Source organism: Lissotriton vulgaris, chromosome 7, assembly GCF_964263255.1.
Source record: "Lissotriton vulgaris chromosome 7, aLisVul1.2, whole genome shotgun sequence".
NCBI lineage: Eukaryota > Metazoa > Chordata > Amphibia > Caudata > Salamandridae > Lissotriton > Lissotriton vulgaris.
The window spans coordinates 1,051,597,786-1,051,620,523 of NC_141695.1; the positions used below are offsets into that span (position 1 = coordinate 1,051,597,786).

The 22,738-nt window shown below is 48.2% G+C and overlaps 1 protein-coding gene across 1 annotated transcript in view; it reads left to right on the top strand.

Annotated features, from left to right (window-relative positions):
• DDX46 (DEAD-box helicase 46) overlaps nt 1-22,738 on the top strand; it is a 970,300-nt gene that overhangs the window by 764,642 nt on the left and 182,920 nt on the right. Inside the window, exon 16 of the mRNA XM_086931496.1 lies at nt 5,834-6,027. Coding sequence (XP_086787622.1) covers nt 5,834-6,027 — 194 coding nt within the window. The remainder of the gene's footprint in view (nt 1-5,833; nt 6,028-22,738) is intronic.

The window sequence follows — 22,738 nt, forward strand, 5'->3', positions numbered from 1 at the left end:
ACCTTCGGGCCCAGCTAAGAAGCTAGCTTAGGTTTCTGGCGACTTGGGCTCGAGTCGGCCTCACCACGGTGCCGGCGCACACCTACAGGCACCGAAAAAGACAACCCCAGCATCCACACCATCGGCGCCGAAGCATACCGCTAGTCCCTCGGCAACGAAACCCAGGTCAGAACCAAGCAAACATGTTTCGGATTCAAAAAGACCACTGGAACCGAAAAAACTATTGGATCTGAAAAATGCACCGGAACCGAGAAAATCATCGGAGCCTAAAAAACCATCTGAGCCGAAAGACTTCTGCTTCTCCTGTTAAAGACATTGCAAAAAAACCAAAAGAAGCCACTTCGGTGCCGAAACCTCCCTCAGCACCAAAAGATCGGCCTCCTGCAGAGAACTTATTTCGCCCAGACCCTGCACAAAAGAATCTGGTGTAAGATCCAATCACTGGTCAACTAACTTTAGCCTAAAAAACCGACCACTGGATACACCGGCGCCGGCTCCTCATCCAAAAAAGGAGGACATGGCTACCTCTCCTAAAAGAGTTTCTTCCCCTTCTCCTCCACCGATGCCATCACCACCTGTTCCCCTACCAACACATTCCCCTACATCCTCTATCATACCAGATGATGACAACCGGGATAATAGCTCTGATGATATAGGGGGTAATCCAAATGATCCATCTATTCCTCCAGGCTCACCTGACCCGTGGGATGATTTTAACACCCCAGACGTCCCAAATGTCCCTCAGGACGACATATACCCCTCTAGGCCTTTCCCACCAGAAGACACTATGGGTTTCAATCAGTTGATACACAGAGCTGCGCAGTATCATGGGGTAGACATGCATACAGACCCTGTAAATGAAGACTTCCTTATGGCTACCTTTGATAATGCACAAAGGTCATCATCCATTTTACCCATGCTTAAAAGAGTGATTAAACCCTTCGCTGCAGGGTGTTTCCCGCCCCCGCTGTGCGGGGAGAGGGGGGCAGCGCGCAGCGCCGATGTGCTTGTGACGAGCTCAGCTCGTCATGAGGCACAGTGCAGCTGCACTCATGACGAGCTGAGCTCGTCACAGCCACACCCGTTATGGGACGTTCAGCACAGCGGGGAAATTATCCCTGCTTGTGAACGTTCTAACGGTCATGACGAGCTCAGCTCGTCGTGAGTGCAGCTCAACCGTGCTTCATTACGAGCTGAGCTCGTCATGAGCATGGAAGAGGTTAAGCATGCTCCTGAAGTCTTCAAAGACCCAGTTAGAACTCAGGTCATTAACCCACGAATAGAGAAAAAATATAAAGCTGCCCCATCAGACCCAGCATATATTAAAGGCCCAGTGCCACTAGACTCACTTGTGGTTTCCAATGCACGCAAAAGAGCAAATTCACAAACATCAGGTGAAGCTCCCCCACCAGATAGTCTAAGCTCCTTCACGCATCAGGGAAAAGAACTGTGTCTCAAGCAGCAAACATGTGGCGTATTGCCAATACACAAGCATTATTGGCAAGATATGACAGGGCACAATACGATGAATTAGAATCATTAATGCAACACCTCCCTGATAGATATAAAGACAGAGCAAATGAGCTCATCCAAGAAGGGAAAAATATTGCAAACACTTCTATTCGTTGTGCACTAGAGGCAGCAGACACTGCCTCCAGAGCAGTTAATACCAGTGTCTTGTTGCGTAGACATGCATGGCTATGCATTTCAGGATTCAAACCTGAAGTCCAAAGTGCTATACTTAACCAGCCCTTTGATAAGCAACACTTATTCGGACCTAATGTAGCTGTATCCCTTGAAAAGATGAAAAAGGATACAGATACAGCCAAATCTATGGGAGCCTTGCAGTCGCAGGCTCCCAAACGGTCATTTCGCAGCTCATCTTACAGAGGCGCCACCAGGGGATACTCTTCAGACACACCCTCTACCTCTTATAAAGCCCCTACACAATCCACCTACTGTAGGGGCTTCCAAAGGGGTGGTTACAGAGGTAACAACAATAAGGGCAGAGGTAAGAACAACAACTCCCGCTCTGCCTCCACCCCTGCCCAATGACTTCCCTCCCCTTCCCCCGCCCCATTCCACTCCTGTCTGGGGAAGACTACAACAATACCTACCAGCCTGGGAAAACATCACATCAGACAGGTGAGTGCTACAAATAATTCAGTCAGGTTACTGTCTTGAACTAACATCTACCCCCCAAACATACCACCCAGACAGCGTCCAATGTCACAAGAACATCTGATACTGCTCAGACAGGAGGTTCTATCCCTCCTGCAGAAAAATGCAATAGAAATAGTTCCAATGCTTCAGCAAAACAAAGGAGTATACTCCCTGTATTTCCTAATCCCAAAGGACGGATCTCTAAGGCCTGTCCTAGACCTCGGACCCCTAAACCTGTACATACAGTCAGACCATTTTCATATGGTCACACTCCAACAGGTCCTTCCGCTCCTTTTACAAGACGGCTTCCTTGTCACTCGGGATCTCAAGGACGCCTACTTCCACATTCCTATCCACACAGCGCACAGAAAATATCTCAGATTTGTACTAGACGGTCAGCACTACCAATTCAAAGTACTCTCATTCGGAGTCACAACAGCACCAAGGGTGTTTACCAAATGCCTAGCAGTAGTTGCAGCACACTTAAGAAGACAGCATATTCTCTTCTTCCCATATCTAGACGACTGGCTCATAAAAGCCAGCTCACACAGCCAGTGTGTACAACACACTCACGCCACAATTCAAGTGCTCCACGACTTGGGATTCACAGTAAATCACACCAAGTCACATCTGCAACGGTCACATGTACAACAATATCTAGGCGCTATAATAAACACCCAATTAACACTAGCGTATCCCTCTCCAGCCAGGATAACAAGTGTTTAAACTCTCCTAACAAAATTCAAACTGCAACACTTGCTTCCAGCTCGAGTGTTCATGCAGCTCATAGGAATGATGGCATCTTGCATATTCATAGTACCTCACACAAGACTACAAATGCGTCCACTTCAAGAGTGCTTAGCACGACAATGGAACCAGGCTCACGGTCAATTAACAGACCTAGTGTTGGTAGACAGTCAGACTCCTCGTTGTCTTCAATGGTGGAACACCAAAAACCTTTCAAAAGGCAGACCGTTTCTAGAGCCAGTTCCTCAAATAGTCATAACCGTGGACGCATCGCTCTCCGGCTGGGGAGCTCACCTACTGCATCACACCATGCAAGGCAGGTGGACACTGCAACAAAGGTTACTCCACATCAACCACTTGGACTTACTAGCTGTATTTCTAGCCCTGAAAGCGTTCCAAAAGCATGTGTCAGTCAAAGCTGTCTTAGTCTGCACGGACAATATGACGGCAATGTATTACATAAACAAACAAGAGGCACATACTCTCTGTAGCTCTCTGTTAGCGCAGCAGATATGGAGATGGACTATACCACTAAAGATCTTCCTCTTAGCCCAACATGTTCCAGGAGTACAAAACACCATGGCAGATCTGCTAAGTCGACAGACACAGCTGATCCACGAGTGGGAACTTAACCCGCAAGTTCTTCAACCGTTCTTTCAACTATGAGGACAACCTCAGATGGACCTCTTCGTCACCCACGAAAACGCAAAATGCCCAAACTTCGCCGCCACATATCCACACCCACTGTCCAGAGGCAATGCGATATGGATGAACTGGTCCGGAAAATATGCGTACGCTTTTCCTCCTCTCCCACTACTTCCGTTAGTGGTACGCAAACTACAGCAACATTCCCGAACATTTATTCTAGTTGCGCCAACTTGGTACACCACGCTGCTGCAACTTTCTGTAGTACCACACCAGAAACTAAGCCTATCTCCACACCTATTAACACAGAACCATGGAGCGATCAGACACCTGGACCCAGCGCAGCTCAACCTTGCGATCTGGCTCCTGAAGTCATAGTTTGGTTACCTTAACCTCCCTCCAGACTGTATGAACGTTATTAAAGAAGCTAGATGTCCCACTACTAGAGCATGTTATGCAGCTAAGCGGAAACGGTTTGTAATATACTGTCAAAACAACCACATCAATCCTTTAGATGTGTCTATTCAACACATCATAGGATAACTATTTCCCTTCAAAAGTGTAATTTAGCGTACACGTCCATCAGACTGCACCTTGCTGCCATTGCAGCATACTTACAAAATAGACAACATCTATCTCTTTTCAGAATACCTGCCATAAAGGCTTTCATGGAAGGACTCAAAAGAATAATCCCTCCCAGAACACCACCTTCACCAGTGTGGAACTTATACATTGTTCTCACACGGTTAATGGGACCCCCCTTTGAACCGTTACGTAAATGTGAATTGCAATTCCAAACTTGGAAAGTAGCTTTCCTAGTAGCTATTACTTCTCTCAGAAGAGTTAGTAAACTACAAGCATTTACCACTCAAGAACCCTTTCTGCAAAGGCATCATAATAAAGTGGTTCTACGTACTAATTCTAAATTCCTTCCAAAAGTCATTTCACCCTTCCATCTGAATCAGTCTGTTGAGCTGCCTGTATTTTTCTCGGAGCCACAAACAGTCGCAGAAAGAGCTCTTCACACCTTGGATGTCAAAAGAGCATTGCTTTACTACATTGAAAGGTCACAAACTTTTCGTAAAACTAAACAACTTTTTGTGTCTTTTTCACCACAACATAAAGGTAAACCCATATATAAATCTGGGATAGCTAGGTGGATTGTTAAATGCATACAAATCTGTTACCACAAAGCTTAACGGTACGTTATTTATTCCTCCTAAAGCCCAATCTAAAAGGAAAATAGGGGCTTCAATGGCAATTTTAGGGAACATTCCCCAAGATGTATGCAAAGCAGCTACATGGTCTGCACCACACACATTCACAAAACACTATTGTGTAGATGTGCAAACTAAACAACAAGCCACTGATGGCCAGAAAGAGACATCTTTACTTTTTTCACCACAATTGCCTGTTATATTTACATTTTGTGTAAGGGAAAATGTGAGGAAAAGTAGCAACTTTATTCACAAAATCAAATGTCTAGCTTTGTGTAACGACTTGGATAACATTAGTTGTTGCTACTCATTTCACCAGCTCTGTGGTTGCATGCACACATTTTCTTCGGTGAGGAATTAGTCTACAATCACTTAATTGATGGTCAATTTAGAAAACATTTTTATTCTGTGCTTTCCCTGTAGGTGCCCATCACACTAACCCAAGACTGGCTTGCACGTCTATTGGCACAATACTTCAATACAGACCACCAAACAAATGAATTCGATGGTGTGCAATCGTCCAAACACCACTCAACATTACAGGAACACACAACCTGGCTGTCCACAAGCGCCTTGCACATTTTTAGGGAAAACTAACGTATTTTGTCAAATTAGAGCATCACATTTTCATATCCGGGCAAAATAATAAGCTGGTTTGAATAGTTGTTAGTTTGGATGCATGACGATAAAGCACTTACACTAGAAACTCCTCCACTTAAAGTATTTGACAAAGTGAAAGTGTTGGAACTGATTTTGAAAAAATGTCTGTTATTCCGATATTTTACTTTCCTGCACTGAGCTGCTAATTGTTCTAATAAGATAAGTTGCTAACTTTAATTGGGTTTTCATTATCTCAGTGATGCCCATCACAAATTAATCTTGTTCCTTCAAAGGATGTTTCAGTATGTAATACAGCAAAGTATTGCTAACGTGTCACAAACTGAATCCATAAATGCTAGAAGTGTTCCCTTGTTTAGTTGCTAATCTATCTAGTGTCCGCACCTGAAAAACACTGAAAACCTGGTAAATGTTGCATTTAAATCTGAACTTCTTTTTTCCAGGCATTGATCAGTATGATCGCGACAGTATCATTAATGACTTCAAGAGTGGTGTTTGTAGGCTACTTGTGGCTACCTCTGTGGCAGCACGAGGCCTTGATGTAAAACAGTTGATCCTGGTGATAAATTACAGTTGCCCTAACCATTACGAGGATTATGTGCACCGGGCTGGGAGAACTGGACGAGCTGGCAACAAAGTAAGTGGAACTTTTTCTCTCCGTCTGTTCCCGAACAACAGTTTCCAAATGTAGCACTCATGCAGTGTAATCCAGCAGTGAGAAATTGAGGGAACATTTGCTAAAGTTTTATACTTGATATGAACTGAAAGTGTTTGAAAAAATATTGGCTTATAAATAATTTTGATAAATAACTTTCAGTTAAAATGATTGTACCCGATAAGATACCACCAAAGGTAATGTTTAAGTTTTCGTAGAAATTGGAAACCACCATATTTTGCTGCACTTTTACTGTTTTTGCACCTCTTTTGTCAAGCAGTACAAGTGCACCCCTAACCTCTAATTACTTTTCTGTGATGGATGCTCCCACTATACCCCACTCAGGCCAGGCAAGCCACTTGATATGACTTTGTTACTGTCCGCAACGTCCCTGTACCTACTTCCAATCACATTTTTGAAAAATGGCTCATCAGTGGCTTCAGCTCACTGTTCACTGTGTGTAGTGTCCAGCAGGTTTGTAGCTGTGCTCCGAGAAGTATCTCAGTCCAGGGCAAGCAGCAACTCCTGTGCATTGACGTGGGATGCATTCCTGATTCAGCACCAGAATCACCAAATCACCTTTCATTCCTACTGCCTCTGTGTCAAAATAAAGCTTGTAACTCACAGTATCAAAACAAGGCTTGACATTATGCAGCATCACCTGCACAAACCGCTATGACCACATTTCATGGAAACATACTGTGCTGCTCTCATTGTTCCACCAAGATGGAATATGCAGTATCACATTTTAAACACAGAACACCAAGGTAAAATGTGTTGTGTAAATGTCACACATGTCCTGCAGGAACATTGTCTCTACTTGGGTTTCAGATAAACAACGGCCCACAAGTTTGGTATAATCTATGCTCTAGTTTTGAAATAAATACAAAATCCAATAGACCTGGCCCAACAATGGAAATAAACTGCATTTATGGTATGACCTACATAGGAAAATGATCGAAGGCATCCTGTCAGTCATGAATTTTTGTTACTACTTTGTCATACAGCAGCACAATTTGCTGTCACCAACGCCCCTAAAGCTAACAGTATATATTTCACAATTTGCTCTCTGTCACCAACACCCCTAAAGCATATATATATATATATATCAGACGTTGCTTGCGATTGACCCGCTGCTTCTCCAAAACAGAAGGTGCGTCTTCGTGCTGGACTCCTCAAGCACAGTCCAGATTCATTTCACACTCGCCTTCACAACAGCCGACAAGTGAATAAAATAATTTTCACCGCAGACAAGGTGTCGATATATATATATATATATATATATATATATATATATATATATATATATATATATATATATATATATATATATATATATTCTCCTTCTTCTTCCCTCTTCCCCCCCCCCCCCCCCCCCCCCCTCCCCCTCCGATCGCCAGTAGGTAGTCTATGGTTAGGACCTAGTTTCCATAGGAAAAGCGTATTTTTGTTTTCCCATTAACTTTGGCGCCGGTTCCGAATCTTTGCGAAATTTTTAAAACTAGTGATAAGCTCCTGTCTTGAAAGTTTCGGGGTGATTCGCCAAGCGGGGCCCAGAAAAAAGGGGAGGTCCCAAAACGCATTTTCTCTGTTATTTTCCATTGGAAATTTTAGACAAAGCTACAGCCCGAACTGCTGAACGGAATTACACCAAATTTGACAAAAAGGTAGCACTTTCTTCAGAAAGAGTCCTTTTTGTTAGATGGTGTAAATCCGTTCAGTAGTTCCTGAGAAGTTAGAAAAATAAAGTTTTGATATCTAGAGCAGCGGTGGGTTCGCAAACCTTCCTGAGCACAAGCTACTCTGTGGGTGGCTGCCAACACTCCAAACCAGGAAGTGTTGGCAGCCATCTTGTGACTTGGTAGAACCAAGTCACAAGAAAACAGTGAAAAAAATGTTTAAAAACAAGAAAAGGGGGCATGGTAGAAACACCCTGAACACCCCCTAGGGCTGTTCGGGGGGGTCCCACAAGGACCTCCAGGCCCAGTAATTTCAGCGGAATACGCGCTGGGGTCGCGAAACCCGCAGAAATTATTTTAAAAAATGAAGTGCGGGCTCCCACGCTTCATTTAAATGAGGCACCCCGGGTGGTCCAGGTCCCGAGGGCATTGCCAATTCATAATTAAATTAAGGGGCCCCCCCGCAGCCCCGGGGACCACCACCTCCCCGGGGCATCTTTTTAATTAAACTGGGAGGGGGCCACCAAGGCCCCCCCAGGCCCCGGGAACCGCCACCCCCCTTGGGGCTTTTCTTAAATATGCGCGTGGCACATGGCCAACCCCGCGGGGCTTTAAAAAAAACTGTGTGAGGGGGCTCGAGCCCCCCACACGCCCCAGGGACCAGCACCTCCCCGGGGCTATGTAAATAAAGGGAGGGGGGCCGCACAGCCTCCTTCCCGTTTATTAATTTATTTTTTTAAACAATAGGGTCAGGCCCTTGGGGATGTGGTCCCTAGGTTCCCGAAAGTGCGAAAACGAGGGTCAGAAAGCTCCCCTTCTGAAGAAAAAAAAGAGCTGGCATTGCGATGGAGGCCCCTCCCTGCAGCACTCTGCAAACACGCCCCCTGGCGCATTGTAAGTTGAGGAATTAATTCCCCTTGAATACTGAGGGTCCCTGGGGGCCAACTAGCCCACCAGGTACCTCCAGTAAGCGCCAGTGAGCTGCGTTGCAGAGAGGTGGTCCAAGGCCATGCCCCTTTTTTACACCACTCTGCAACGCAGCTCAATGGCGCTTACTGGAGGTAGCTGGTTGGCTAGTTGGCCCCTGGGGACCCTCAGGACTCAAGGGGACTTAATCCCCCTATTTACAACTCACCAGCGGCGCGTTTGCAGAGTGCTGCAGGGAGGGGCGGGGCCTCCAGTGCAATGCCGGCTTTTTTTTCAGAAGGGGCGCTTTGTGGCCCCCCTTTTCTATTTGCACTTTTGGGGTCCTGGGGACCCCTACCCCAAGGGTGTTTGCACAGTGGTGCAGGGAGGGGCCGTGGCCTGATGTGACAAGTGTGTAAACGCGCCCTGTGGTGCGTTTTAAGTTGGGGGATTAAGTCCCCTTCAATCCGGAGGGTCCCTGGGGGCCAACTAGCCCACCATGTACCTCTAGTATGTATGTATGTGTGTTCTTATATAGCGCTAGACTTACCCTTGGGCATCTCGGCGCTTGCATTGGGAACCCGTCCTGGCTTTTCCCTGTGAGATAACCCGTACTGGGCATCCCCAAGGTGAAAGCCAGGCATCCCGCCGCGGGGGGCCGTAGTGGAGATTAAGCAAGCTAGTAAGCGCCACAGTACAGTGTTGCAGAGTGGTGTTTAAAGGGGGCCTGGCGTTGGACCACCTCTCTGCAACGCAGCTCTGTGGTGCTTACTGACGGTAAGTCTTTCTTGATTGATCGCTCATTCCGGGCCGCCACTCCGCCTTTTGAGTCCAAACTCTATCCGTTAGAACTGGGTGTGCCTCAGAGGTCGGCTTAATGTCCCACACTTTTCAACCTCTATGTTCACCTGTTGGCTGCGGTCGCCAAGCAGTGGGACATGACCATCGTTTCCTACGCGGATGATACGCAGCTGGCGGTTGTGGGAAGTCCAACCTTGATGCCCCCAAGTTCAGAGCAGGGCTCCTGGCGGTGGCCGGCTGGATGACAACCAACTGTCTTCAGCTGAATGCTAAGAAGACTGAGATACTGGTTGTTGGCAAACATTGTGACATGTGGAGTGATGAGTGGTGGCCTCCAGAGTTAGGTGTTACGCCTACTCCGGTATCGGAGGTAAAAAACTTAGGGGTCTGGTTAGACTCTGCCCTTAGTTCCTGCGCCCATACTAAAAAAGTCGCAGCTACTTGCTTCGGGATTCTTCGAGGACTGAGACCCATTCTGATGTTCTTTGACGCCCCTACCAGGCAGTTGGTTATCCAGGTCACTATTCTGTCTCGGCTTGATTACGCCAGTTCGCTCCTGTTAGGGGCGAACCAGGCGGAAATCGCCCGGATGCAGCGCGTTCAAAATGCTGCGGCCAGAGCCCTGGTGGGGCTTCCGAGGTTCTGCTCTGTGAGTGCAACCATTCGGTCTCTTCACTGGCTGCCTATGGCGCAAAGGATTGATTTTAAAACTCTGTGTCTTTCCTTTAAGATCCTCAAGCTGTCCTCCCCTCAGATTCTTGAGAATCTTCTTATTCCCTATGTCCCTTCTCGCTCCCTGAGATCTGCTTGTCAAAATCTGGTGGTAGTGCCTTGGTTCAAGCTGTGTACAGCTGGAGGCCGGTCTTTCCGGGTTATGGCTGCCAAACTCTGGAACTCTCTTCCGTCCCATATTCGTGCACTTGATGACCTGCTCGCATTTAGGAGGGCCATCAAAACTTAATTGTTCCCTAATGTTTTTTAATCTCCCCTTTCTCGCTTCGGCCCTGCAGTTTGTGTGGTGTTGTGTGGTTATCTGCCGGTTCAAAAGCGCCGGGACGCCCCTTCGCTGGGGCAGCTGTGCGCTATAAAAATCTGTATAACATAACATACCCTAATATAACCTCTGATACACCCCCTCTAAAATACAGACTAAAATGTTGGAGGCATGTGGGCTGCTGAATTCATATCTGTGCATAGATCGCCGCCTAGTGTTGGGTCCGGATGATTGCACATTGTTGTCCTGGAAGAGTCTTCGAAGTATCACGAGATAGGTGGCTCCTCCCCTGGACTACAGTGCGCATGGGCATAGACTCCATCCTCAGATTGTTTTTTTCCGCCATTGGGTTCGGATGTCTTTAATTCCCTCTTGTCGGAATCGATAGAAAAACTTTCTTGAGACCAAAAGGTCTTTAGTCTATACGTCGGTATTGTCTTGCGTTCGGCTTACTTTCTTCTAGCTCGGCTCCGAGCCGCTTTCTGTACTTCCGCGTGCTCTCGGCGCGGAAGGCCTAGTCGACGCTCCTGACTTTTCGACCATCCATCACGGACGAAGTCCATTCAAGAGATGTCCGGTCTGTAACTCGAAGTACCCACACATCGACGTCCACCCGGTGTGCAACAAGTGTCTGTCGCCGGACCACGATGAGGCCAAGTGTATGGCCTGTTCACGATTCAGGTCTAAGAAGACACTCGAGCTCCGACGAGCTGCGCGCCTGGAGGCCCAGCACTCTGCTCCGGCGCCTACGGACATTTTCGATGCTGAGGATGTCGAGGAAGAATATATCCAGGACGTTTCGGAATCGAACCCCGCGTCGGACGTCGAAGAAGACTACGACGCTGATGCTGAGGTGTTCGAACGCGGAGAAGTGGTCGAGGAGGTAGGAGACGACGACAGGGCCCTTGGGGCCATGGAGGATAGCTCGGACGAGGAGCTCCCTCAAACTGACTCTGGGGCCGTGCCTATCTATAAGGCCCAGGTCGAGGGATCGCCTTCGGGCCTTACCCAAGACCTCGATATGGGTTCCACGGCCCCGCCTTCGGGCCCGGCCACAGACATTGATACAGAGCCACTCCCGGTCAAAACGAAACCGAAAGTGAAACCAACGGTCTCGATGCCAGATACTGCGCAGGTGCAAGTATCGAAACCGAAAGTGCGCATCGCATTAGTCTGATCGAAGACTTCTGAGGCCTCGGCGCCGAAGAAGCCGAGGATGGCTGTCGAGCCGAAAGGCCAAGTCAAGGGCGCCGAGCCAATGGCTGCCGCGCCAAAGACTAAGGTGAAGGTGTTCGACGCCGGCGCCAAAGGCGGTCAACGCCGGCAAGGGCCCGGTCGACCCGAAGAAGGCTGGCAACGACCCGAAGAAAACTCTCGGCGACCCGAAGAAGCGACCCGATGACCCGAAGGTCCTCTCTGCCCCCCGTCCGCACGACAAGGCCAAGGGTGCTGCGCCACGGGAGTCGACTCAGAAGATGACCTCGAAGGACTCTGCTCCGAAGGTGGCCTAAAAAGGACTCGGCTGAAGCGGCGCGTCCATCCGCCGCATTCACCAAGAAGGTCACGGACTCCCTGCAGCGCATCAGGGACGGCACCGCAGCGGTCGAGCCGAAGGACCCTCCGCCTGCCAAGCCTGTGGAGAAACCGGTTAAGGCGTACACGCCGATCCTCTTTACCTTGCCGCCTAAGACGGCGCCGAAGGCTTTCGCTCCTAGGCCGGGGGCTGGCGTGCCCGAAAAGGTCTCCTCGGCGCCGAAGGCGTCGTTGGTGGTCCACGGCCCGCGACCTCGACAACCTTCGGCGGAGGAGCGTCAAGAACACTTCATCGACGCCGAAACGGACAGGCTTTCCCTTCTGAAGAGGAAAATCACCCCAGAACCGCAACTGGAGTCTTACAAAATCCCTCTCAAACAGAAGGACTCTGCTTGCTCTCCTGCCTTAGTGGAACCCCTTTCACCACAGGCTCGTGAGGTCTCGCCCACTTACTCTGATGTGGACGCTGCTGAGGGTGATGAGGAGGACGAATACAGTTATCCAGTCTACACAGACCCTGAGGATACAACTGAGCCCTGGGCGGCTGGTGGTGACCCCGGGGATCCTCATTCAGGGCAAGACCCTCAGCTCTTTTCTGCTAAGACTTCACCTACTGAAGACTCTGCTGCTTTCAATGCCCTCATTGAACAGGCCGCTAACAATCACAATGTCCAGCTGCATGCTGACCCTGTGGATGTGGATTTCCTCTTTGACACTTTTTCTGTATCGGAAAAGACTGTGAAAACTCTGCCTATGCTAAAAGGTGTTTTAAAGCATGCTGCTGAGGTCTTCAAGGAACCTACCAGGCGCGGGTGATAAACCCTAGGATTGACAAAAAATACAAAGCGGCACCTACTGATCCTACATACATTAAAGGACAGTTGCCTCTGGACTCCCTGGTCGTCTCGAATGCCCGGAAGAGGGCCAATTCTCAGACTACGGGTGATGCTCCTCCCCCAGACAAAGAATCCAAGGTCTTTGAGGCTTCGGGAAGAGGGTAGCAGCACAGGCAGCCAACATATGGCGCTTCTCAAACACTCAGGCGCTTCTAGCGCGCTATGACAGGGTGCACTACGATACACTAGAGACCCTTTTGCAACACCTGCCTGATCAATACAAAGAAGGGGCTGAGAAGCTGATCCAAGAGGGGAAGCTAATCTCCAACGCTTCCATTAAGTGCGCTCTGGACGCAGCCGATACCGCTGCGCGAGCTATTAACACCAGTGTTATGCTTCGGAGACATGCCTGGCTGAGAATCTCTGGTTTTAAGCCAGATATCCAAACCACCATCCTGAACCAAACAATCAACCCAGATCACCTGTTTGGCCCAGAGGTTGACACCACCTTAGAAAAAATGAAGAAGGACACTGACACTGCAAAATCCATGGGTGCCTTGCAGTCCCAGCAGTTTCGGGGTGGGTCTTTTCGTCGCTTCAATACTAGAGGAGTCTCAAGAGGTCAGCTTTCCCAGTCCACGCAATTCTACAAAGGCAACACCCAGACTACTTATGCCAACAAGAGTCGAGGTGAATATCGTGGCAACAGCGCCAAGGGCAGAGGACGTGGCAACAACAGCTCCAGGTCCTCTACCACCGGCAAACAGTGACGCCTTGTCACTGGCCCCCGACCACACAACACCGGTCGGGGGGAGACTCCAGCAGTTCCTGCCCGTCTGGAAGTCCATCACCACGGACAGGTGGGTCAGAAAACGTATCCAATACGGTTATTGTCTGGAGTTAACATCCACTCCACCCAACATGCCCCCAAGGCACCGTCCTATGTCGGACAAGCACTTGCACTTATTACAGCAGGAGGTCACCGTCATGCTGCAAAAAGGGGCAATAGAGTTCGTGCCTATGCGGGAAAGGGGCACAGGGGTCTACTCCCTGTACTTCCTGATTCCAAAGAAGGACGGGTCCCTCAGGCCCATCCTAGACCTCAGGCCCCTCAACTACTACATCCTATCGGAACACTTCCATATGCTGACCCTGCAGCAAGTGCTCCCGCTGCTCCGGCAGGGGGACTTTCTCGCAACTTTGGACCTGAAGGATGCGTACTTTCACATTCCACTACACCCTTCACACAGAAAATACCTCAGGTTCACCATCCAAAACCAGCACTACCAATTCAAGGTTTTGCCTTTCGGTGTCACTACGGCACCCAGGGCATTCACAAAGTGCCTGGCGACAGTGGCGGCACATCTGAGGAGACAGAACATCCACGTCTACCCCTATCTGGACGACTGGCTCATCCAGGCACAGTCGACCCAGCAGTGTGCCGCCCACGTGTCCCACACCATTCACCTCCTTCACGATCTGGGATTCTCACTGAATTACCCAAAATCCCACCTCCAGCCCGCCCACATACGGCAGTATCTGGGCGCGACCATAGACACTCTGGCGGCCACAGCACAGCCGAATTCAGTGAGAGTCAGCAGCATCCAATCGCTGATCCAAAAATTCAGACCTCAACACTCGCTTCCAGCAAGAGTGTTCATTCAGTTGATAGGCATGATGGCCTCCTGCATCTCCATAGTCCCGCACGCGAGACTACATATGCGTCCGCTTCAGGAGTGCTTGGCACATCAGTGGACTCAGGCTCACGGGCAGTTGAAAGACCTATTGTTGGTGAGCGGTCGGGCATACAACTCTCTGCATTGGTGGAATCCACGAAACCTTTGCAAGGGCCGACCGTTCCAAGAGCCTGTGCCACAGATCATCCTGACGACGGACGCCTCTCTCCAGGGATGGGGAGCGCATGTACTCCATTACACTGTGCAGGGACTATGGACGCAACAGCAGAGGAAGATGCACATCAATGTTCTGGAACTGATGGCGATCTTCATGGCACTCAAAGCCTTCAAAGTACATCTGTGCAACAAGGTTGTGTTGATCCGGACGGACAACATGACAGCAATGTACTACATTCAAAAGCAGGGAGGAACACACTCTCCGCAGCTGTCTCATCTGGCTCAGAGCATGTGGAATTGGGCCATTCAGAGGAACATCTTCCTCATGGCAGAGCACCTCCCGGGCAAGGACAATCAGATGGCGGACCTGCTCAGCAGGCACAGTCACCAAATGCACGAGTAGGAGATACATCCATCGGTTCTCCAACCGTACTTCCGAAAGTGGGGTCATCCAGAGATCGACCTCTTCGCCACAAGGGAGAGCGCAAAATGCCAAAGCTTCGCCGCCAGGTTCCCACACCCACAGTCGCAAGGCAATGCGATATGGATGAACTGGTCAGGCAAATTTGCGTACACTTTTCCCCCAGCACCTCTGATACCGCTGGTGGCACGCAAGCTCAGGCAGCACTCGATGACTCTCATCCTGGTTGCTCCAACGTGGGCTCGCCAACCATGGTACACCACGTTTCTAGAACTGTCCGTGGTACCGCATCAGAGGCTACATCTCACACCCAGCCTTCTGACGCAGAGCCATGGCGACATTCAGCATCCAGATCCACAACAGCTCAACCTGGCGATCTGGCTCCTGAAGTCCTAGAGTTTGGCTACCTGCACTTACCTTCTGACTGTATGGACATCATTCGGGAGGCACGGAAGCCCACCACCAGAGCCTGCTATGCGGCAAAATGGAGCGGTTTGTCATTTATTGTGCAGACCACAACATTAACCGGCTGGATGCTTCTATTCAGAATATCATCTGTTACCTTTTCCATCTGTACAAATGTAATCTGGCCTATGCTTCCATTCGCATTCATCTGTCTGCAATGGCCGCTTATCTCCAGAATAGGCAGCACCTCTCCCTTTTCAGGGTGCCTGCCATTAAGGCTTTTCTGGAAGGACTCAAACGATTCATTCCTCCACAGACTCCACCAGCTCCGGAGTGGAACCTTAATGTGGTCCTTACCAAGCTGATGGGTCCTCCATTTGAACCACTGCATTCCTGCGAGATTCAGTTCTTGACGTGGAAAGTGTCTTTCCTCATAGCAATTACATCGCTACGGAGGGTTAGTGAATTACAAGCCCTCACTATCCAAGAGCCATTTATTCAAATTCATTCCAACAGGGTAGTGCTTCGCACTAACCCTAAATTTCTTCCCAAGGTTGTGTCTCAATTCCATATCAACCAGACTATTGAATTACCTGTTTTCTTTCCAAATCCCGAGTCATTGGCGGAGCGGATGCTCCATACCCTTGACGTCAAAAGGGCCCTCATGTATTACATTGATAGGACCAAGGATTTAAGGAAAACTAAGCAACTCTTTGTCGCCTTTGCACCACACTACAAAGGTAACCCTATTTCCAAGGCTGGTATTGCTAGGTGGATCGTTAAATGTATCCAGATCTGCTATCTGAAAGCAAAACGTACACTTACCATTCCACCAAGAGCCCACTCCACCAGAAAGTTGGGGGCCTCTATGGCATTCCTTGGAAACATTCCTTTGGAAGACTCCAAAAAGCAGGCACCTGTAGGGCAGGCTGTTCTCAAAACACTTTTCCAAACTGCTACAGCTGGCACGGGCGGCCGCCGCTAATGGAGGGACTGCTATGTATTCTATGCACAGATATGAATTCAGCAGCCCACATGCCTCGAACCGAATATGCTACTTACCAGTATGCATCTGTTCTTGGCATGTAGGGCTGCTGACATTCATATCGCCCGCCCTCCTCCCCGGCGCCTGTAGCAGCTGCAGTATTCACATATACTCATAGCATGGTCATCATTCACTGAGTTTCACTCCATCTTGGCCACAATGGCTAAAAACAATCTGAGGATGGAGTCGATGCCCATGCGCACTGTAGTCCAGGGGAGGAGCCACCTATCTTGTGATACTTCGAAGACTCTTCCAGGACAACAATGTGCAATCATCCGGACCCAACACTAGGCGGCGATCTATGCACAGATATGAATGTCAGCAGCCCTACATGCCAAGAACAGATGCATACTGGTAAGTAGCATATTCGTTTCGAAACCATAGACCCACCAATACCAGTTAGTACATACTCACTTACTAATTCCTAGGTCTACACACACATTCACTTATTCACCGATACTGTCACTCATACATGCAGTCAACCATCAATACAGCATCATCACATGCACTCACATATCTATACAGACACTCACACACCGCCACTCATCCATAGTTACTCACACACCTAGTCAGTTATGCCAAGAATCAATCGCACTCCCATTTACTCTCCTAAACATTTATAAACACACCACCTTACATATTCAAACATATACTAACACATACTTACACTCTTATACAATAACTAATACAAGCACACACTGGTCCATCCAGCGACTCTCACAATCACTCACTCTCACATATAGTCATTTATACATTCCAAAACTCACATATACTGCCTTTCACATATGCAGTTACTCACAGATGTACCACTGAGGCATCCATTCACTCAACAACACACCTATACACACACTCGCCCATACAGCCCTTCATAGATGCACTCTTGAATCCATACACCCAGTGAATCATCCACTCACACATCTATGCACAATCACACCCCCTCCCCCCCACCCACCCACACAGACACTCAGGCACCCATACAGATACTCTAACAACCAATCAATAACCCATATAAATCCTCGATTAGCTACCCACAAACCCATGCAACCGCTTACGCACCAACTGACAAACTAAACTGTGTGAATGTCTGTATCAGTCACTAACCCATGCATTCAGTAGGACATATTTAATCATCCATCCAGACACTTACACACCCACTAATTGTTCAATACACCTTGGCATATATATATAAAACATAATTAAACTTTATGGAAACACAATCACTGGATGATGTCATCGGTGATGTCATTTGAGCGGTCATCCGTGATGTCATCAGTGATGTCACTGGCCATGTCATGAATGATGTAATATGTGACATCAGCAGTGCATTGTGGGGGCGCGAGTTATAGTTAGCTGAACTAACTATAACGTCTGAATTTTTCTGGTTTTGTACAAGTGAAATGTCCAACTAACTATAACGTTCCTGAAACCTGTGGCTTTTTCAGTGAATTTCCAAAGTTTTTTAAATGCTAATTTCTAACTATAACCGTGCTGAAACGTATGGTTTTTTCAGTGAATATATATATATGTATGTATAATTTCCTTGTTAGGCGTCTCCCTAAGACCAGCTAGAGCTGGAATAGGCCCAGATCAGACATGTGCTAATGCTTGTATTAGCTCAGTTCTTTCTTTCTATCTTGAGACAAAGAGTGGTGTGTTAGGTGCCCACCATTAACCCTTTATCTGCTGCAATCAAATCTTAGAGGTGCAAACATACTTTCATCCATGTACATCCATGCCCTGGGGTGGGACTGGACTGCTGGAAAGAAAGGTTTGAGGACTAGCAATTGGGCAGCAAGTTGAGAGAAATAATGAAAAATTAATCGATAGAGCAAACTTAAGGAAAGGGTACAAAGGAGGTATTGGACCTGGCCCTTTTTGGCAGGTTCACCCCAAAACGTTTTGCTTTTTCCTAGCCTGTTTCTGTAACCTAGTGTTGATGATTTTAGGTCTCTGCGCACTTTTTCCACTGTAGTACAATGTAAAGTGCGTGAGCTCTCTGTGTGTATGGTGAGTGACCTGCCCTCCCATAGGAATGCATAGGGAATATGTATGACCATGGTAGTTCCTGATGTGTGGGGAGTGCAGGGTCGAGTTTGGTATGTGCGAACTCATGAGATTGAATGCTGCGCAATGATGTATGCAGCATGAATGTGTCTAGTGTAGAAGTGCCACTTCTTGAAGTTGGCATATTTGTGTAATTTGTGTCTAGCGTGTGATTGGCTGGAGCTGGCTGGTGAGCCTGGCTCCAAGAGTCTGGGTGGGTCTACCCCGGTGGTGAATGGAGTGATTAGCTTTCTGATGTGAGGGAGGGGTACACCTGGGACCTGAATAGGGCTGGGTTTTCCCTCCACAATGCTGACTCCACCCCCTGTGGTGTGTCTGATGTCCCTAGCCTGGCCAGTGAAAGGAGTTCCCCATAACCAGTTGTAGCTGGTTCTCACACTGCCTGCACCCTGCTAGACAAAGGAATTCACTGTATAAAAAGGAGCTGTGTCCCCTTACAAAATGTTCTTGTTTGCCAACTTGAATCCTGCCAGGGGCATGCTGCTGCTTGGGCCCAGGGGAAGGCTTGCCTCCCTGGGCCCTGCACAGCCCCTGGATGCCTGATGGACTTTCCTGCTAGGAACCTGCTGCCTAGCTTCTACTCTGGGACCTTGTAGAGACTTTGGCGTCATTTCTTTACCCTTGGAGGCTTCATGCTGAACTGAGTGCCCCTGGAAGCGCTGTAATTTGTGCTCTAGCGCTGGGAACGCTTTACGTTCACCCCTCAAGCACCTGCAAGCGCTTTATTTGTGTCCTAGCGCCTAGGGGCCCTTTATGGTCTATAGCGCCTGGGAGCGCTTGTTGTTCTCAGCCGGTGCCCACCCGGCATTTGCCCGCTTAATTGCCGACTTTAAAGTCCCCTTGCAGGTGCCCACCCCGCCAGGGACCGTGCCGCTCTTTCTTTTGGCCCCCGAGATTCACCGCCGGCCCGGGAGAAGCACCGGAAGCAGATATCCAGCCAGCCGCTTGGTTGTGGGCGGGCCGGGAGGACGTTGTTTCCGCTTGCCCCTGCCTGGGGGAAGCCATGGTCTGCCCTTCCGGTCTCCCGTGTGCAGAGGGAGACCGGAGATACTGCCACCGAAAGAGGAAGAGCCCGGAGCCTTGAGGGCTCCACCTTCCAAGTCCCGGTCCCAAGATGGGGGATTGGGTGAAGCCGGGCACTTTTTGCAAAGAGGTTGTGTCCATGCATGATCTATGCCTATGGTTATTAGTATTGCGTAGTGTGTACCTACCTGCTACCAGTGTTTACTGGTTGTGATCTATAATTGTTATTTGGTGTGACAGTTATTCTAAGTGCAAGTTCTACTAAGTGCGGATTCTGACAGTGGCCCACGTGGCCTGTCCTGGTGTAAATAATCCCTTGTGAATATTGCCCGTGCCAGTTGGCACAATGTATATTGTGTGATTACTATCTGATGTGTTTTGACAATACAAAAGTTATTTATATATAACCTTGTGTGGAGTTCCTTTTGTGGTGTGCCTAGGATGTTGTGGCTTTTGTGTGTGTGCGCAAATGCTTTACACATTGCCTCCGGGATAAGCCTGTGTCGTGTGACTCCCTTGCCCTGACTAGAATGGTGGTTTCTGCCTGGCTTTGGCGTAGCCTTAGCCAACCAGAAATCCCAGTTCTAACAGGAGGGAGTTAGGAGCAGGATAGAGGGAGGAATAATTGATACCAGTAATGAATGAATGAATGATGGAAATAAAGAAAACCAAAATTATTTAAACGCACTGCAAAAACCATCCCCACGGTTTTGAACAGACTAATAGTGAGTAAACACTGATAAAAACATTGGAAAACAGTAAAAATAAAATACCACTGGACTTTGCAATAAAGAGAAACTCAAAACACGATAGCCTACTTATAATATAGTACATAAATATCTGCTGTTGCACATGTTTGTTTTCTAGTATAATGAACTAGGGTCATGCATAAATTTTAATGAGCACAGGCTGCATTGATCGAAGGAAAACACTGAACAGCTGTACAGTGTAAACCTATAGAAGCCTTCATACAGTGGGACTTGAAGTTGATGTGGTGTCTTGTGAAATTGCCTAGCATTGTAATAATGCTTTGAAACAATTTTGATTTGATGTAATGGTTATTACTCTACTGTCATTCTCCCTCCTTCCCATCTAATGCGAAATGACTGCTCCCTCCTGCAGATTGCAAAACAATACTAAATAAGAATGCTGTTACTTAAAAGAATTTATGAACCTTCGTTGCTGCATGTGATCTCCACTTTTTACCGGTTGTAGATTACCAGTAAGCTGGTTGTACCCCCTTCCTTTTGCAGTGCTTTCTACCATTGGTTCATGATGTTGATCTTCCAGGCACAAACGCTTGTAAATACCCCTTGGAAGTCAGCCTCAATTTGCAAGGCTGTTTGTCCTGTGATGCAGAACTGCAATAAACATATCCTTCAAAACAAGTTTTATGAAATACCCTATATTTTTAGGTATCTCCTTAATAACTGTTTAGCAATCCAGCATGAAAACCTAGCCCTCCTCTTCATTCTCTTTTGAAGATAGATGTATCTGATCATTTGGCTTATCCTAACGGTGGATCTGATGGGTTAATACCCCAGGGTTAAACTCAACCTCCTTAATGTTCTATTTCAGTTGTGTTTCAAGTTTCTTCAGTGTAGTTTAATAAAACACCTTGTTCTTGGGGTTGAGTTTGCTGTGGAGCTGTTGTGTGACCTTTTTTTGTCACTAACAAACCTATACTCAGCATTCCATCATTTCTCCGATCAACACCCTCCACTTCTTTCTACCACAATAACACAACCGCACAACGCTTTCAATCCACTGCACCACACATATTAACTCTTGCACCAGTCAAGTCTAAGACACACTCTTAACTCCACTCCATCCCCTCTTACACACAACATACACTTTACTCACAAACATATCACCATACCCTTTTCCGTACAACTTCCACTCACAAACCATACCATACAAACAAATCCATCTCATAAAACAAATACATCAGCACCTCGTTTCACTATTCCTCAAAAACAAAACATAACACACACAAAAAAGCAGAACAAAATCTCTGAAGCGCAACACCATCCCAAACATGCACCCAACTTTCAGACTATACAAATGATCAAATTCCAATGCCAAGCTTTCTCTCTTCCACCACCCTAACACATTAACAGCATCACAGCAAATCTTTTATCCACCTCCCGTCCATTGGACAATTTAGAACCTTACTGTAGGAAAGGGGGTTTCTGTTGCATAACTCCCTCCGCCCCCCCCCCCCCCACACACACACTTTTTGCCTGATAACTGATGTACTTTTCCTTGGTGTGCCCTGGGTCTATGCCAATTAGAAACCCAGGGCCTGTGTTCCTTCCCTAAAAAACTGTACTAAAGCCTAAACCCAATTAGCCACATGCCAGCCCCTTGTGAATGGTACCCTAGGTACCCAGGGCATTGTGACCAGAGAATGCTCATAAGGGCTGCAGCACTATTGTGCCACCCTTAGGGGCCCGGTACCCTGACACACACACAGTGCCTTTGCAGGCTGAGTTTCTTGGTGCAGAACTAAACAGAGAGTCGACATAGCACACATCCCTGTGTGCCATACCGACAAACACACTGCCTTGGCCTACCTCAGTCACCCCTCCAGCTGGGTGCACTATGCCAGTGGTTTGGGCACAGGTGCATGAGCCCTGTGCCCCTACAGTGCCCATGGCCATCCCTGGGCACTGTAAGTGCAGTGATGCCATTAAGAGTATATGGTGCTGGAAGGTTGTCAGTACGAACTCCACTGCCCCATAATGACTACACTGAAGACTGAGAAGTTTGGTATCAAACTCCTCAGCACATTAAACCCACACAGACGCCAGTGTGGGATTTAATGTAAAATGCACGACAGAGGGCAACTTTGAGTTTCCCCCTGAACCTAACCCACAACCAGTATACTGACTGAGAGACTGCCTAGGCTGCCACACAGCAGACATGTTGCTGGACCCCTGGGTAGAGAGCCATCCACTCTCCCGGGCCTGCAAAAATGCACATCCTGGGATGAGGTTGTAGGTCTCCTCCCCCAAGATGGGCAGAAGCTGCCTTTGTGAGCTTCTCCAGGCCACTTGCTCTACTCAGCAACTGGCCCCCACCGGTTCTGACACCCCCCCCCCCCCTCTGGCGGGGGGACAGGCATGAAAAA